At 37.3% G+C, this 19,375-nt stretch overlaps 1 protein-coding gene across 13 annotated transcripts in view; it reads right to left on the bottom strand.

The window, feature by feature from the left end:
• Window positions 1–19,375, bottom strand: part of rims2a (regulating synaptic membrane exocytosis 2a) — a 275,234-nt gene that overhangs the window by 154,601 nt on the left and 101,258 nt on the right. For all 13 annotated transcript variants that reach the window (XM_041245600.1, XM_041245603.1, XM_041245602.1 and 10 more), the window contains one exon: window positions 542–1,491. In XM_041245600.1, the coding sequence (XP_041101534.1) occupies window positions 542–1,491 (950 nt within the window). The remainder of the gene's footprint in view (window positions 1–541; window positions 1,492–19,375) is intronic.

The following is a 19,375-nucleotide window of genomic DNA, read 5'->3' as shown; positions in this document are numbered from 1 at the left end:
TGAATAATTTTAACATATTAGATATATAATCTAGCCATCTAATCTAATTTCTGTGGAGAAATTAAAGACCAATTACTAATAAGGTTTGGATGAAATTCCAAGAATATTTCCATCTATTCCTTAAATTCGAAAGGAATTTTCCTCTAGTGATTCTTATTATTATTTTTTTTTTTTTCTACTATAAAATATAACCCTTAAAAGTTTGCAATACAATATTTTGGAAATGGCAACCCGCCAGTCAAATTAATCCCTGACCAGGGATCGAACCCACAAAATACTAATCCACCTCTGCTAACCATCCTGACACTGCAAGATGCTATCTGTTTCAAAAGTCAATTGTCCCAGACATAAAACCTGATTAAGACCAGAAATGCCTATTGGGTCATATTGACATAAACACAATTAAAATGAAAGTCTCCATTAAAATTAGTTTTATCTCACAATATAATTTCAGTAGTTGCTAATGTTTTGAAAGGCATATTATATATTATACTGGACATTTTCACATGTTAATTAAAAATAGGCATGCAATGATGCCTACCTTTCTCACTGACTGACTCACTCTCTATTTCTACGTCGTCACAGCTGGTGTACTCTGGGGTGGTGGCCAGCTCCTCCTCAGAGCTGCTCAGCGAGACCTGCCGCATCTTGCCTCCCTTTTTCGTTTTGTGTGGCTTTGGCGGCGGTGGCCGGATGGACTCGGACTGGTCGGAGCTGAGCGAGTCGTTGCGCAACATGGTCTCCATCTTCTCGCGCTTGGTCTTCCGCACTGCCGAGCTGGGATCCAAGTGGTGCTGCTGCATACGCATAAGGTCTCCCCCTCCCCCTCGCCGCATGTCCCCTTGCCGCTCACCCAGCACGGGGCTCCGGTGGGGAGCAGGAGGGCTGTGATTGGAGGTCCGTTGCCGGTCGTGGGGGCCCTGAACCTCTCGAGTTCTCTCCATGGAGTAGGAGCGCTGGCTCTCCATAGGTGCCCGGCGCTCGGAGGTGGAGCGCTGCCGAGACTGGCGTTCCCCTCGCGTCACGGACACTTGGGGTTCATCCAGCTCTGTGTAAGCCAGCGAGACGTCACTGTGCCGCCGCTCATGCCGAGCACGGGACACCTCGGCATGCATGCGCATCTGCTCCTCGTAGGGCTGGGGCTTGACTGGGTAGCGGGCCAGATTGGGGTCGCTGCGGTAGCGGGCCTGATACTCCTCTTCCCGCCGCTGCTGCATCTCATATTCGCTTAGCTGGCAATCCAGGTCCTCATCTAGCGGGTACTCCTGCGAGTGCCGGCGACTACGTCGTTCCCGGTACTCCCCCCGCGCTGCATCCGCATCCTCGTACATCCGCGAACTCCGCTGTGGCCTTCGCTGCTCTCGCTCCTCGTAGTCTGATGGTGACCTCGGCATCCCACTGTCCGATGGGGCATACTGTGAACGGTCACCCCTCTCCTCCCTTTGGTCGTATTTTTGGTTTGGGTCCTTGGATGCTGATGGGCTTCTTTTCCTGTGTCGGGGAGGGACGACAAAGGAGTGAAAATGAGTGAAAGAAAATTAGATAATTAGATTTTTCTGCTACAGTGAATCAAGGAGGGGGGATTTGGGAATGCTATATCTGTTTTTTTATTGTTTGTATTCTTAAGTATAGCTGTTCAAATTCACTTATATTCTGTTTTGTGTCTGTCTATCTGTTTGTCAGAACAACATGTTATCAGACTAACATTAAAACTAGGAACCCTTTTTATTCCACATACCATATGTCAACACTAATTAGATCCCAATAACGTGGACATGGATTAGATTCTGAATTTAGCTAAATAAATCAAAACAAAACTGGAAATAAAAAAAGGTAATTACAACCTAATTATCACTCATATTTAGTATGATGCATCATTTGAACTTATTTTTCCACTGTCTTAGAAAGAAACAAGAGATATAAATATACAGGATATGTTACAGTATATGAAGAATATCTACTGTATTTGCAGACTAACTAAAAGTGTTTATTGATTTTGCTTAGCAACACTTGGGTGATTCACATTGCATTTTTTTTTTTGTGATTGTATAAATCCTGTCCTTAGCTGCCTTCACATACTGTTTATCCTGTAGTATTTTGGCAGCTCTGAGTTCTTTTACTCTACGTGAATAAGTGTTTGATGGATGCTTTAAATTTTGCTGTCAGTTTACTGCATTGTCTTTCCTAACTACTGGCTCTAAACTGTCATTTTTTTGTGACAAGGGACTTCCCCCTAATTTTACAGTAGCTTAAACAAAGATCTTCCAAATGCATGATTTAGCAAGCATTCATTGCATGTGCCCAGCATTAACCAATCAAACCATAGTGGTTTGAATGTCGCCATGGAAATCAATGAATTTGACCTGTTTTAAAATTGCAAACCATCTCAAGAGTTTCAGGAGGTGTTTTTTCCTCATTTGACAGAAGGTTTGAGACACAGCATTCCTGACAACCCAGGCTACACCTTCTGCTTAGTCTTTACCCTATAGACCAGGGGTCTCCAACCCTGGTCCTGGAGAGCTACTCTGGCTTACAAAAAAAGATGTTTGATTCCTAACTGGTTTTGGACTGCAAGGATTTCACGAGGAGCACTAAAAAGAAACTACATTTCTTGTACTTTTAATTATATCTGTAAATAAATGCCAGTTACAGCTGTATACTGAATCAACTAATTCATTAACTGGAAGATCAAAGGAGCAGCAGAACTGTTTACGGTCTATTAAACTGCATTGGATCCAACGTGGCTATACTATAGTCTATACCAACAGTCCCAGTTGTTAAAAAAATAAAATATTTATTCCTATGTAAAATTTTATATCTATATATATATATATATATATATATATAGATATATATCAATATATATATATATACTATATAATATATATATGAGTAAATTCTACGTGAGTATAACTTTATTGTAGGCAGCCAAAAATAATACGAATTTCAATTTAACAGGGCAGCCTATTGTATATGATCCCTTTGGGTTTGCCAAAATGATGAATTGCTCTGTGATGTTCTCCAACACTGCCGATCACTGCTTAGGAGGAGTGTGTTACTGTGTCCTACATTTAGCTACAGATGATGTCCCCAAGATCCAATCAACATAGGGAACACAATTTTAATGAATGGCTATTCTTTTAAGCTGAGTGTTTCTAGAAATTAGGGCAAGGCTTCCCTAATAGTCCCTGTTTTAAATCAATACACAATCCTATTTAAGCAAACACATCACTGAATGATGGACTTAAACTGCATAGACTTCTTGCTAAAAAAAAAAGTAAATGGATTAAAAGGGAATGAAAACTACAGCTATGGCCAAATGTTAATGCATCACCTAGAATTTTAATCAAAGAAACTACAAAATAACATTGCAAAAGTCAACCGGATACCATATTAGTAATACAGTATTTCATGTCAGATTTCGAAATGTTACATTATCGGGAGCGTTGTTTGTACTCTTGTACTGTTTGCTCAGAAGGGAACATGCACACAGGAAGTCATCAATGGAGAAATCACTTCATGATTTCATCTCCCTTGCATTTTGGTATTAGAATGCCCAGAAGCCAGTGAAGAGCCATTGTGAGCTTCTTCCTAAATATGATACAAGAGGAGGATGTGCTGTGACGTTCTGTGCTTTACTAACTGTCTTTGAAAAGCTTACTGAGCCTTGAGGTACAGTACAAAAAAAAAAAAAACACAAATGATAACAACAATGTGAATGGTGCCCAATTGACTCATCTCATTATTACAATAATTGCTGTACAGTAAATTATATGATAAAATAGGGATTAACCCCATTTGGACCCTTTCCATATTACTGCCTTCAAATTAGGTTAACTCCAACCAGGGTTGAACTTGTCCCACTTTTCATATGTAAATAAACAAGGTGTCCCTTAGCAACACAAAATGCTATGATCTCTGCTGTTAGTCTAGTGTGTTAATTAAGCATGTGTAACTTAATTGGGAAACTGTCACAAGAATTGATCACTTTCCTTCCCACCATCTTTCAATTCGTCTGGCCCACTGTCTTAAACTACCAGTACAAGTGAAATGTGTGCTTTTCAGAACACTGCAGTAGAAAACGTGGCTCGATTCACTCCATCCTTACACCCTGTCTTTTTGTTTTGGAAAGATTTTTTAGGCCAAATGTATGAAGTAATATACAAAATGTATAGCTGGGCATACGTGGAAAATCATGTTCAATCCAAAACTGTACAAATATTTAAATAAACACACAACTTGCTGTGCACTGAGTTTGATAGAAAGATTGTAGCACCTGAGCTGTGGGGGGAGAGATACCCTCCAGACAGACTAGCCAGTGTAAGGTGAATTGCTCTGTAGGGGTTACTCTATCAGCTTCCAAGGTCAGTCTGTTATGAAATAGTAGAAATACCTCCTCTTGCAAGGCTAAAGTCTCACATAAATGTTATATAATTTAAATCTTAGACGTGTCAACAAATACTCCCTACATCATCAGCTTTTAGCCACCTCAGCCTTCAAACAACTCCTTCCTTCCACGGGGCAACATTGCAAACTCACAAGGTGTTCACTTTATATTTTGTAACTGCATGTGTATGTAAGCTACCTGTAGGGCAGTTAGTCAGTTTAATACCAATACGTCATAAAACATCAAAATCGGCATGCAATACGAAAAAGGTCATTTATGCGCATAATTACACATTCTGGAGACAACAGTGTGCAGTCTTCATTCTGATCTAGCAAAAATCGCTAAACAAGCCTTTTTATACTTAACCTCTGCTTACATCTTTGTTCAACAATTTCTTTTGAAATGTTTCTCCATTATAGTTTTGGTATCCTCTTGGTTCTTCTAACAAACATACTCACAATTCATGCATTTGACGCACAGGCACCCTAATAAGATATATTACTACAAGAGATTACAACAGAAGAGTACAAGACACTGACAACCTCCATATATCATACCCAAATAAGGAATGTGTTCTCATCAGTAACTTTCCACAAGCTTGCTCTTACATTGAGAACTAACAAAATTTGATTAGAAGAAAAATAAATAAACAGACAAAGTATACAGCAACATGTTAAATATAAAACGATTACAAAAACAGCACCTTTTCTTCTAACAAGATGACAACTAAGAGGCTATGTGTCATTTGTGGTTATCTTGAAACCTATTGCAGTACATCCAAATACTGGGGCCGAAAGTCTGCCTTTTTATTTTTGCCATTACCACGGCATGTCTTCGGGTGCAGTCTCAACCAATTCTGTGCAGATGTTACCATGTTGGAGCCTGGGGTCAGAGAGACGCTTCTGGCTCTATGGTGACACTGTCTACTGATGTCACATATGCATTCCGTAACTATTTCATAACACTAGTTACCTATCTTAGTAAACCCAAATCTCTGAGTTGATACAATAATTTGTGAATAATTAATAATGGTTTTTTTTGGTTTGTTTGTTTATTTGTTTTTTACGTTGTGAGAATAGTTTCAAATTGCTAACAATTTATACATTGCTTTTATTTATTTTACTAATATTTTTCTACCCACTTCCCCAATTTGAATGTCACCTCACCACTAGAAACCACACATAGTACCAGGCAGGAGAACTGAATATCTATCAGGAAGTACAAAATGAAAGACTCTAAACCACTTTCGCAAGTTATGTTCATTTTGTTTAACTAATCTTGCACTACAATTCTCTCCTCATTTTTCAAATTCAGACTGACAAGAAAAAAGCAAAAGACTGTTCCTACACAGTATCCCATCAGCAGACAGCTGCTCAGTTGTTGGGGAGCTCCTTTCTGCTGTGCTGTTTATATGGAAGAATGAGTTATGGTAAGCATCCTCAGCAAAGACCACCGCTGTAACCAAAATGAAGCACATTATGCACGGAGAAAAAGTGTACTTCATTATAACTGTAAAGGATACCTACGAAGCACGCCGCAACCATGAATGCCGCTTCAGTTTTTGCAAACAAGATGAGGTACAATGCAGTTAGTTAAATCTGTAGAAAAGACCACCATAGCACCATCTGTCTATAGTGACAAATGTGGTGGATCTCCAGGATTCATACATTTACCATGTTTACCACCTGTCAATAAAGCCCACTATTAGACAGTCTTGTGAGGTTCTAATAAAGAGATTACTGTATAGATCTCATTTACAGCAGCAAGGACTGTTCAGTTTTCACACACACACACACACACACACCTTTTGAATAATCTAATTCACACAACCATACCAAGAATGATATTATTTGTACTGGTAGTTTGAAAAAAAAAAAAAAAAGAAAAACTATACAAATATTTTTAAAAAGTAATCTGCTGTGGCTTTCATTTAAACCATACTTTGCATAGTTCTGTAAAAAGTTTAATTCTGGAAGGTAACATGTTAGATAGGATTCTGACGATTATTACTGTATTACTATTACTTATTTATGTGGCTATCAAACTTTCATAGCAACAATATGTTAAATAACCAAGTAAAAAGCAATCTAGGTGAAATTGCATGTGTTTTTCCCCTGTGAATTCTGCCACCACTGGTTTAGAGATACTCTAAAAATATTCACTTTATAATGTTAATTTATTTTGAGCTGTCTATATTAAAAACGACTTAGTACACAAGGCTATCAAAAGGAATTACATCCTCTAACGAGCAAACTACAAAAATAAAAAATAACATGAAATGAAAAAAAGCCTTGGGTGCAAAATCCATTTTGCACTCTTGATTTATTTCATCTTATTCTTAATCAAAGCACATTCACTAAAAAATACCTTTCTATCAGCCATTGCACATCTGGGCAGTCGGAAGCATCTCGTCCAGGAGAATGCATCAAATCCTGTGCTGGCAAAGCACTTTCCTTTAAATCTCCTCTCAGCCTTTGTGAAGTCGCATCCAAAAGGTCTCAGTTATAAAATATATAACTTTCAAATGGTCCCTAAAGTCAGTTGATTCCAATATCATCTTTCACTCTCCTCTTGCACAGGCATCGCACAGGCATCTCCTAACAGCATGACGCAATATTAAGTGCTCCATCAGCCTAAAAATCACTGGATTGGTGACCTGCTGCACAGGCTGTTGGGAACACGGAGGGGTGTTACAGTTTAATGCTGTTATCATGGGCTGTATATAGCTGTAGGTCAAGCAAGATTTTACCCTGCAAGGAGGATTATTGTACTTAGCTGATTACTGGTTGGCAGTTATTGCCTACGAAACACAGCGGGCTCCCAGATTTGGTCTATCCCTATTCTATTTTCTAGCTGGCTGAGATTACTTTGAAATACATAGCAATGGAATTCATTATAGAATCCTTGTAATAAATATTTGCATATTCTCTGAGGAAAACATTCATAGCCTACATTCTTTATTTTTAGCCTGTTTTTATGAGGGGAACTTGTACAATAAAAAAATATATATATATATATATATAAAGAATTTTGCAATTCTGAAGTGGGAAAATTAACCCTTCCGCAAACGATATTTTGCCTTTTCAAACACATATTGGAAAATGCTGCTCTGCTGAAACAAACAGGTGGGGCAAATAATTGACAAACCCGCGTAGATAGAAAAGATTTGTGCACGCAGTGGCTGTTGAAGATCAAACTACAATATCTCCTCACAGATATCGATACTTAGAAATTGCTTTGTCCTGAAGTATTTTCAAATTCAAATCAGCTGTTAGTTTTAAGAACTGGAAGATGAGCTAGTTTAATTCTGCAGCTCCAAAAAATATGTTTTGCCAACCAATGGAATAAGTGATCAAAATATAATTGCTGATCTTTCTTTTTTACAGGGTTTCCAAAGAGATCAAGTGCATCTACATGGCTTTGTTCCAGGCAAATCATAACATGAACAGGGGCGATGACAGTCTAATACTAATACAAAAGAGGATCGAGATGTTTGACAAACTATACACATTTGCAGATACTTGATGGTCAGGACTAGAAGATACCTCAACAGTCTATGGAGGTTAGTCAACTGCACTGTTCAGATTTACCCTCAGATCTCCACACTCATAAACTATTCTACTCCAAGGACACAGGGAACATTCAAACATGCAATTTGTCAATGCCATCTTTGCAGCCTAACATGCGCCACTATATTGTCTAACATTCACACATGCCCACTGTAACCTTGATTTGAACAGAATTTCATTACAGACCTGTTTTTACTCATGTAAAACTCCCCTACAGTCACAATGAAGAAATATTTGTGCTTAGACAAAGGTCCTTTATTATAGCAAAGCAAGACTCATGTCTACAGTACCCATATGTCATTCATTTCATAACACCCACCTCTTAACAAACTGAACAGCTCTCCCTTCTTTCTTTCGTCTTCAATATTTGATAACTGGCGATGTGGGTCATCCACATGTTGAAGAATCCAGAATCTATTCATTTTATATGAGGGTTCTACAAAGGAACTTTATCCTTGGAGTATTTTGGAGTTTAAAATGAACACACTGTAACAGTCTAGGGTTAAGCCATACCATGAAAGCAAATTTCACCCTAAATTTCCATAGGGTGTAAAATAAAATAAAAAATGTAATATCTGAAAGACCTGAATATGGTTGACTGCTGCTCACTGATGAGTAACAGACGTGCATCAATTTAGTTAACCCAACAAGTGCCACTAGCTACTGATACCTAATTGAAAGATAAAGCAATATATGAAAAAGTTGTTAACAGTTTATGAAATATGACATGAGGTTAAATAAATCTTTCCACAAAACAGTTCATTTTGAGGGCTGAATGAAAGATTTTTTTTAAGATGAAGTTTGGCATACTCTCAATAACCTGTGATTACAATTCCTAAACCAAGTTAAATCACAATTGGGCAAACATGTAATAATTCAAAATATACCAGCTGGTGGGGTATATGCATCCCCATCAGGGGATTATTAGAAGAGTCAACAAAAGAAACACAAAATCCTGGAGAAATCCCAATAAAGACAAGTGTTGAAACATAAATCACATAAGCTCCTCCTAGCAGAATATAGTTTGCTTTGTTTTAAATAACAAGCTTATCAGTAATGAAGACAAAACAGACAAGTAAAAGGTATATACAAGCAGGGTAAAAGCAGAACATGCAAATGATCAAACAGGCTATTCAGCACAGGGGTGCTGGAACTAGGGGTGCTGGGGGTATGGCAGCACCCCTGGCTTTGCGTGGCTTCCATCATATAAAGGGGTTACAGTTTTGTTTAATGGCTTTCAGCACCCCCACTATGAAAATTGTTCCAGTGACTCTGATTCAGCCTATTCATGATTGCAAAATTCAATGTTAGAGGCTTTGAGCAAATAGAGAATTGAGATTTCTATTGAGATCTTTTTTGTTTTCACATGGTGAAAAATGTATCTCCAGTAAGTTTTTTTTTCCCCCTTTTTTTTTTTAGTTCTGCTGGGCATGCATTTATTTTTTTTTTTTTTTTTTTTTTTTTGGACATGCAAGCTGTTAAAATTTATTTCTTTTATTTAACTTGTACTGACAAACCAACAGAAGCTCTTTAAGTTGCATGTCAGCTGAAGTGAGAGGACAGAAGAAGGCTCAGCCATGTCAGCTGACGGGTTCGTCATTTTATTACTCAAACTGCACTGTGTTAGCCGTGGGGCCTCCTAATCATTGGTGTTTCACAATTCTCCAACATTACCTATCTGCAACATCATCATTTTTTAATAGCCAAGGTAACTAAGATACAAATAGTATTGGTCGAATTACACAGGAATGACCTCTATTTATATTCTATTAATTTTAGAAATGTTTTTAAAAAAATTGTCTTTCAAAAGGCAGCTCTGATAATACAAAGTGTAACCTGCTGTGGTCCCACATAAGAGCAACAAATGACCCTATAGTCAAGCACATGATGTGTGACCAGTAGTTGCAGTTAACAAAACAGTTCCATAACATTTCTCCACCATGACATCAGTTCACTATATAGGTCTCACATGTGCAGTCTTGAAAGAACCACACGTTGCAGCAGACACGTACTTTCATTTCAAAACATATCTCGTACGGCACCAGGTTAAAGAAAACTGTTTCCAGGCCATGCTTTTAGACTGTCTTAGAGAGTGAAATTCTGTCACCCCTTAACTTGCTTCTTTTCTGTCAGTAACCAACCCGTTGCTTGCCCCATTAGCTGACATGCTTTCAGCCAGTAACATGCCTTGACCCAGAAGACACTGCTGAGGTGAAATGACCCAGGAAGTGCTAGTGCAAACAGATAACCCAAGAAGAAATTGATAAATTCCTTTAACTTGAAATAGTACCAGATATCATGTTTAAAATTAAAATACATGCGTTATGTAGCCTATGTAGCTAATGGAAGTGCAACATGGTTAAGGCTTATGGAATTTCTCATTTCAGTTTTCTCTATAATCGAGTACACTCATACTCTGAGGATTTTTACATGGAGTGTGAATGAAAGCACCATTCCAGCAAGATGAAGTCCATGTTTTCTGCAGATATCTAATTTCCAGTTTTTTCCAGTTTGACTTAATGGCACCAGTTTTGAATTCCAGCCCTTAGCTCCAGTAACTAGGCTATGGTGGCTCCCTATTTAGAAACACATATTTTAGGCAGTGTATGAAGGCTTCTGAATAAATTATTTGTTACTTTATTTACCCTAGCCACTATGCTATCTACAGGTCAGCCTTGAAACTCACACTTGGTAAAGAAGTAGAGAAAAAAGGTACAATTCTGTATTCTGTTGGGGTTTTTGTGACAAGTAGAAGCTCTGGAGACAGGAGCGCTATTATCAAATAGAAAAATAGTGCTGGAAAGTGGTACACAAATGAAGGTGATACAGAATAAATAAACCTGTCTCACGAATCCAGTTTGTGCTGACAATAAAAATAAAGCCACCTGAAGCAGATTCAGCACCACATCAACAGAGATCAAATTAAAAATAGAACATACTGCAGGATGACTGAACACATGACCAATTTGCAAATTTCAGCAAAAAAAAAAAATTAATAACCGTTAGTGAAAAGGGTTTCTTTTAAATAAAGAAAATGCTGTGGTTTTTACATGGGGGTATACAGTGTGTGGGTGTATGTCATTTGCAGATGATTATATAAAGATTACGCAACAGCCCAGATCATGCAAAAAAGAAAAGACCTTTATCTGTAATACTAATTTGTATGCACAAGCACTTTTTGGAAGTGGCTGATTGGGGAAGGTTTTATTCTTCAACTCTTGTTTTTATTATCTGGCTAAAAATGTCAACAGAACTACAAGTGGTTTGATACTGTAATTCCCTTTGTCTTATTATTTTCTTTCTATAAAAATATATAGGCTATGAGGCATATTTTCAGCATTTACTAGGCACAGACCCAATGATTGCATGTGCAATTAAAACATATATATTTAATAATTACCGGAAAACAATTAAGAAGCAAAATACTGTTAAGATTCTAGCTATGCTGTGGGTTAACTTCTATATATATATATATATCCTATATATTACTATATATATATATATAGATATTATATATATATATATATACACACACACACACACACACACACACACACACACACAGAGTTGTAGTCAAAAGTTTACATACTTCAACGGAAATTTATTCAAAAGTATTCATACCCTTTGATGCTATGATAGTGTTGTCTACAAGGTGCTAGTAATTTCAATATGATAATGCAGAACCTTATTCTAGAAAAGTCTAGAAAATGCTGTACTACCAATAAGTCAATATTGGAAAAAGTAAAGAGCTATCTGATGACCTTAGGCAGAGCATTATTTATTGTTAAAGCTGGAGCTTTGAGTATCCCAATTTCAACTATTGTTTCTATTATCAAGAAGTACAACTCTCATTGGTCTGTCACATCACTCCCTCGATCTGGAAGAAAGAAGGTTCTTTCACCGAGAACAAGTAGAAGAATTGTGAGGAAGGTTAATAACAATCAGAGATTGACTGTCAAAGATATTCAAAGTGAACTGACTGCAAGTGGGACTGGGGTTTCCATTTCACCCATAGGTATAGTATTGCATGGTGAAGGTCTCAATGGTCGCAGGCCAAGGAAAAAGCCACTATTAGGAAAATGTCACAAGGACAATCACTTAAAGTTTGCAAAATGGCATTTGAATGATGGATATGAGTTCTTATTGCATACATTTATTTATTGTATTTTTTTTCCTCATTCACAAAAGCAAAACTTTTGCTACAAAAGATTTTTCCTATAATTATTTATTTAAAAAAAAAAATTCTAGAAATTTAGAATTTCCTTTGGGGTATGTAAACTTTTGACTACAACTGTAGTACAGTTATAACAGTGTAATATACAAATAACAGTGACAAAAATATATATAATTACCTACAAAATGTGAGAAAAAAACAAACAAAAAACAAATAGAGACACATATTGTTTACACAAAATACATTAAAACAAAATCACACAATTATAACAGGCCTTAAAGTCTTGTTGATTTTGGTTTTGAACTGAAGGACAGTCATATCACAGAAGGCAGTGAGGAGAGCTCAAGACTGGAGCCTAAAGAGGCACATTCTACGTCAGCTTGGCCATTGACTTACTGTACTGCATGACCCTTGAGCACATTCCTTCAGCACCTTGTCCTTCCCTCCACCCAGCTGTAAAACTGTACCAAATCAGAATGCCACAGAAAATAAGAGATGATGTCTCAGTTCTGGGTACAATGTTTATTTTAAAAAATAAATAAATTGCTGCTGTTTATCTTGCTATAGAAAAGGGCAGACAAAAGGACAGTTTCTAAAACACATAAGCAAGCGCCTATTATACTGAAAGCAACTGTGCTACAGAAAACGTGATACCAAGTTTGCTGGAAAAAAAAAGATGCTTATTTCACTTCAAAATGTCAATTAAAAGTTAGCTTGGTTCCACACCAATGAGCAATCAATAGTGCCCACAGCATTCTACCCAGCCTGGGATAATTATTATAAAGATCTATTTTAAACATCCTTCAATTTCATAAGGAAAGATATACAAAATAGCTTAGCTTACCAAAATATGCAAAATATATACATTTATCTCTCAAGAGATAATACAAGTTAAGCCTTTATTAGGTTATACTCAATAGCGAAAAAATACCTCCCTAAATCATTTTATCCATAACCAAACATAAAGCACAGGTCGTGCACAAAGACATTTAGAAACCATGGAATATTCCTGTCCCACTTTTAATAGAAAGTACTTTAAAACAGAACCCTGAGTGTAAGGGGGGAAAACTGCAGTAATATCACCAAAACAAGACCCAGATTCTACCATCTCTGGGAGACCAATTATAATGTTACTTCTGACAGCAACCTCCTGAAATAATTAATTACAATGTTTTCATCATTAGTCAGGGATTTATAATATCGTGCATTTACAGTGGTGGAGGAAGAAGAAGAAGGGCCCCAGTTCAGGACCTTATTGTGGGACTCCCCTCCCCAAACATTAATTTAACCCTTATTTATAAACATCGAACATACCAAATCAGGTGTTCAATATTTAACTGTGTTTAAATGTCAGAATGTTAGCATGTATGAAACGGTACGTAATAAAAAACGTTTTCTACTCGCCTACTTTAATTTTATTTACATCTTTACATCAAACACTACACTATTTTTGTAATCATAAACAAACAGGTCTAACCCTGCCAGGTTTCCCCAATTCTGCAATCACAGAAATTATTACAGAATTCATAATTCTGCACAGACATTTGCAGAAATTGTCTCATATAGGAAACTGTTTTATTATTATTATTATTATTATTATTATTATTATTATTATTATTATTATTATTATTATTATTATTATTAAATCAATAAATACAGCTATGTTGATTTGCTGTAGTTTATTTTGGTGCCCACAGCAGCACCCATCAGCTTCCACTTAAACTACAGGATGAATCGGGCACACAGAACATAACTGCAAATTTCTGTGCTGAATAGTACCCCCAAAATATTCCATGAAGACATACCTCATACCAGCCTCCAGGGGAAAAAAATTAGGATAATTACGACAATAGCGATACCTGTTGAAATGAGGGAGAATACAATCTGAATTACTGGCATCGCACACCGGCAGCTACAATGATACAAATGTGTAACATCTGCAAATATAAATGCGAAGGATATTATCATTGTTCAAAAATAAATAAAAAAATAAAAACTTTCTAACCCCTCGGGGGCCCTCTGAATGTGCGGGACCGTGTGCAGCTGCACCTCCTGCACCTGCTATTGCTCCACCACTGTGCATTTATACATTCCAGTAAACTGGAACGCAATGTTTCTTTTTAATAATACAATTTTAATGATTTATAAATTAATATAATTTTTGTAATGCCTACAATTTTATTCCAGCTAGATCTGCTAATTACAATTCTAAAGTAAAACTTACAAAATAAAGTGTCCATTAACTAATTTGGCTTCATAAAGTCAAATGAAACCTGCTGAATAATGTTACATTAACATATTGAATTGCATACCGCTTTTCAGTTTTCCATACTTAACGAAAAACCGACTATAATTAAAAAATCATTTTGGAAATCTACCATGAAATACTGTAGTACTATTATGGCTTCCAGTAGACTTTTGCGGATCATTTTATAGTTTCTTTGATTAAATTATGTTAAGGTGAGATCTCAATATGTTCACCTGTTCCCTAAATAGTTCTTTATCCTTCAAAGTAGGAACCATTCTAGGATATTTGTCATAACTCTTTTCTCTAACAATGTGCAGGTGGGAAATGGATAAAAGGTTTAATTCTGTCCTGCAATGTCTCGGTGTTTGGTTTATAATCTAGTAGTCGTACAGCCCTTGATCCTAAAATATCCTCATTGCATCGGACAAATTGTCTGTGATTCATACACAACAAAAGACTACATCAAGGGCATTAGAAAATAACTTGTCATCATTTTCTAATTAGAACAAAAATGACTTTGACATGATAATGATAAATACAAGTCTGAAGTATATGAAATACTGTTTAACCTGATATTTTAACTTGTTTTGATACAATACACTGTATTCCTATGTTTGTAAAATGAACTCTTATAAAAGAGATGCATTAAAATGACGTTCATAATTAATAAATAAATAAATAAATGTACCTCTTAAAGTATGGATAATGCAAGATTGTTGACTATTTGGTGTATTTCGTGAATATCAAATGAATACAATTAAAATGATGCCCCCGACATACACAAAAAAATAATTGTATGTAGTATATGTAGTAGTAATTATTTGTGGCTGTGTTACCTATGTAAGAGCTCACTCATATATTTGTTTTTATTAATCAGGACAGTGGCCCATGGAGCACAGATTTATTACACTAGCATGTCACAGGGCAATTGTGATTCACATTATCTGAAAATCTCATGATCTGTTTTGAGAGTGTTGCACACATCTCTGTGACTCTTTAGTCCCAATCAGAAAGATATCAAAGAATGCCTGTACAGCACATGGTCCCTGGAGTCAAAATCAACTGATATCTGAAAGCCTAATGAACCAGTAAACATGCTGAATGCATTAATGTTTAATTTAATTTAATTAATGATATAAGTCTCTAGAAGTGCCAGTAAAGCAAGAGACGGTTGTTGGTGCTTATCCATATTTACTTTGCATCTGTCAGAAAAGCTTTCAGCTGTGTCTCACACTACAGTTAATTTGCAACACAGTTAATTGTATATTTGCTAAAAAAACGATGTAGAAAATAAAACAAAATTGAAAATGATGCTAGAAACTGACTCGTCCTTTAAAATATTCACATTTGTCCCACTGAAATCTAAAAAAAAGTGATATTTTAGTTAAGCATTGTAATGTTTAGACTGGGAAAGGAGAGTGTGATCCCAATTGTAAAATCAAAGTAATTCAGGTTTAATCTCCAATCCTGGCAGTAGAACTTAATCGAATATGAAGCCGTGACACATTGCACTGAGTCAAAATTACAGTCATTTGCATTTCAGCACAACTTGAGACGGATGCTCCACACATCTTGCACATGGCACACGTGTGTGAAGCCATTCATCGTTTTCAGATCAAAGTCCTCTAAGGAAGAGTTACAGCACCGCACAAGTTCCAAGGCTGCCTCAGTATGTAATAAAAACAGCCCAAGCGAAGCAGCTGTTTGATTAGGCCTGCTGGGTAAATGCCACTGCCATGGTTCTACCTTCATGGTCTTGGTCACCATGCTTGTCAGCGGAGTTGGGAGTCGGCAGTTGGTTTTGCTGCATAATATATTTCTCATAGAACACTATTGACACTGCTGTACAAATTCATATACCAATACTACACTATTGTCTTATTTTACAGTTTTAACAACCCTAAGGCAACTGAATTTCAGCTACACATTAAGCAGTTGCAATTGCTATAAAAAGATCTAATCCAGTGTGGTTTGATAGCAGTGCAGCAGGAGGTGAAAATGTGATGGGTGGATCTTGCTTTCTGCTATTTAACAAGGGATTAGACTGATGCAGATGCACTGTTATCCTTTGATGAAATTAGTTTCACTTTGTGACCACGAAAAGTCCAGATGCCACTGAACAGACAAGCCCTGTCTAATATTTAAAATCTCTGCTTGCCTTTTATTCTAATTGCTAAAGATCATGTCCCTGTCCTTCTCTCCAATCTGAAACACCAGCTAATAAACTGGTCTTGGGAGTGTGGATTTTTCATGCATATTGGGGTGGTGACAGAACGGGAGGGGGGGGGGGGTCAATGAAGCCATATAGGTCATCATAAGCCACTTTCCCACTGGCATAATCTACCAAGGACAAAACCTACCCGGGCAGGACCCACTGTCATGCGGGTCGGGTACGCTATTTCACACTGCTCTTGATAAAGCAGGGTTGACCTGGGTGACAGCCGCAAGTAAATATGCCCATCAATGCCCAGGAAGTAGCTTGTACTGAAGTTTTCATCCAAGCTTCTCTGCACTGAACAGTTGGTCCAGATGATGATTAGAGAAAATGTTTCTATTTCACTATTGCAATCTGGCTCATAGCATGTCTCCAGCAACAAAAATGTTCCTCGCTGAAGTGAAACCTTCACGCAGGTGTGGCCGTTTGTAAATTACATTGGCTCACAAAACGGCCGTCAAGCATTTTATCTCGCTGAACCCGGGTCAAAGCATGTAGACCTACATCCTGAGGTGGGTCGCTGAGACCCTGGTACATGGTTTCACACCACGCTGGATTGTGACCTGGGTTGGCAGGACCCGGGTAGGAGTGCCAGTGTGAAAGAGGCCCTTTTGCAAAGCCACCTATACACACAGGCAGTACCTATTTTCCCCATAATAAATGTCTTTAATTTTATTTCTTGATCATCCAAAGGGAATTGTATTTGTTTCTGCGACTCTCATTCATCTGCACTTGTGCTTGTAAAGCAGGTTTCTTATTTTGTGATACATGTAGCTATCAGACCACAACTTTTTAGGGATTGGTAATACACATAGGGGTGTATTTAAATGATTTAAATAGCAGTCACCCTTAAATTACCCTTTCCACTGTACTTTTATTGAAGTGCCATCAATCATAAGCATGCATTTAAAGGGTGACAGTATTTTAATCTGCCGGAATGTCTCACTATGTGTTTTATTAAGTTACCTACCAAAATATAAATGTGCTTTACACAATTCTGCTATACTGCTTCTTCAATAAATACATCAGAAATATGCTTATGATCTAAAAAATCCATGCTAAAGATGAAGAACAACTTGTATTGTATTTTTTAGGCTTCAAGGAGATTTTATATGGAAGAGAGAACACAACGTTTCTAAAACAGGAAAGCAATTGCTTTTTTTTTGTTCTCGATATGTTATAGCATACAATATTAATACATAGAGGATACTGAATGGTCGTGTATGGTATACGGTTTCAGTCAACACAGGAAGATGTCAGAGTAAATAATGAGAACCGACAGGTTTATGTTAGGACATCCTCCTAAGGGGATTAAAAAATGTATACCATGAATGATCATTCAGTATTCTGTTTATACCACAAGTACAGTTCTGTGAAAAAGTATTTGACCCCTGTCTGATTTTCTGCATTTTTGCATATTTTTAACACTGAATGTTATCAGATCTTCAACCAAAATCTATATTAGATAAAATGGACCCTGAGTGAACAAATAACACAAAATGTTGATACTTATTTCATTTATTAAAGAAAGTTATGTACCACCCAATGCCCCTGTTTGAAAAAGTAATCACCCCCTTGGACTCAATAACTGGTTATGCCACCTTTAGCAGCAATAACTGCAACCAAACTCTTCCTGTACTTATTGATCAGTCTCTCACAGGGCGCCCTGGAGGAATTTTGGCCCACTATTTCATACAGAACTGCTTCAACTCAGTGACATTTGTGGGTTTTCAAGCATAAACTGCTTGTTTCAGGTCCTGCCACAACATCTCAGTGGGGTTTAGGTCTGGGCTTTGATTAGGTCATTCCAAAACTTTAAATTTCTTGTTCTTCAACCATTCTGATGTAGACTTGCTTGTGTGTTTTGGATCATTGTCTTGCTGCATGACCCAGCTGCGCTTCAGCTTCAGCTCACGGGCGGATGGCCTGACATTCTCCTGTAGAATTCTATGATACAGAGCACAATTCATGGTTCTTTCAATGATGGCAAGTCGTCCAGGTCCTGATACAGTAAAGCATCCCCAAATCATGACACTACCACCACCATGCTTGACCATTGGTATGAGGTTCTTACTGTGGAATGCAGTGTTTGGTTTTTGCCAGACATAACACAGCCTATGTTGGCCAAAAAATTTCACTTTTGACTCATCTGTCCATAGAACATTGTTCCAGAACTGTCTCTTTGATGGTGGCATCATGAACACTGACCTTAGCCGAGGCGAGAGAGGCCTGCAGATCCCTGGATGTTGTTCTAGGGTTCTTTGTGACTTACTGGACGACTTTATGCCTTGCTCTTGGAGAGATTTTGGCAGGACGGCCACTTTTGGGAAGATTCACTACTGTCCCAAACGTTCTCCATTTGGACAATATGGCTTTGAAACTGGTTTGGTGGAGCCCCAGACCCTTAGAAATAGCTTTGTAACCTTTTCCAGACTGATAGGCATCAACAAAAATCTTCAAAAATCTCTTTTGATCGTGGCATGATGTGCCTCTAGAAACCTGTGTGCTGATAATTTCACTCTGATGGTAAGGGTCAAAGTTAGTCAGATTTATATTGGTCAGGGCTGGCCCAAATCAGGCCTGATTGTTAACCAAAGTATTCAAACAGCTGACCCTAATTATCTCTTTAATTGGACTGAGTTAACTAGGGGGATAATAACTTTTTCACACCTGAAGATTGCATGTTTGATTACCTTGCACACCAAACAAATGAAAGAAGCACCAAACTTTGGTGTCATTTTTTCTCTCAGACTCGCTCTATTGACCAAATTCAATGGAAAAT

Source organism: Polyodon spathula, chromosome 3 (genome assembly GCF_017654505.1).
Source record: "Polyodon spathula isolate WHYD16114869_AA chromosome 3, ASM1765450v1, whole genome shotgun sequence".
In the NCBI taxonomy this organism is placed as follows: Eukaryota; Metazoa; Chordata; class Actinopteri; order Acipenseriformes; family Polyodontidae; genus Polyodon; species Polyodon spathula.
This window is presented reverse-complemented; position numbering and strand designations above follow the sequence as displayed.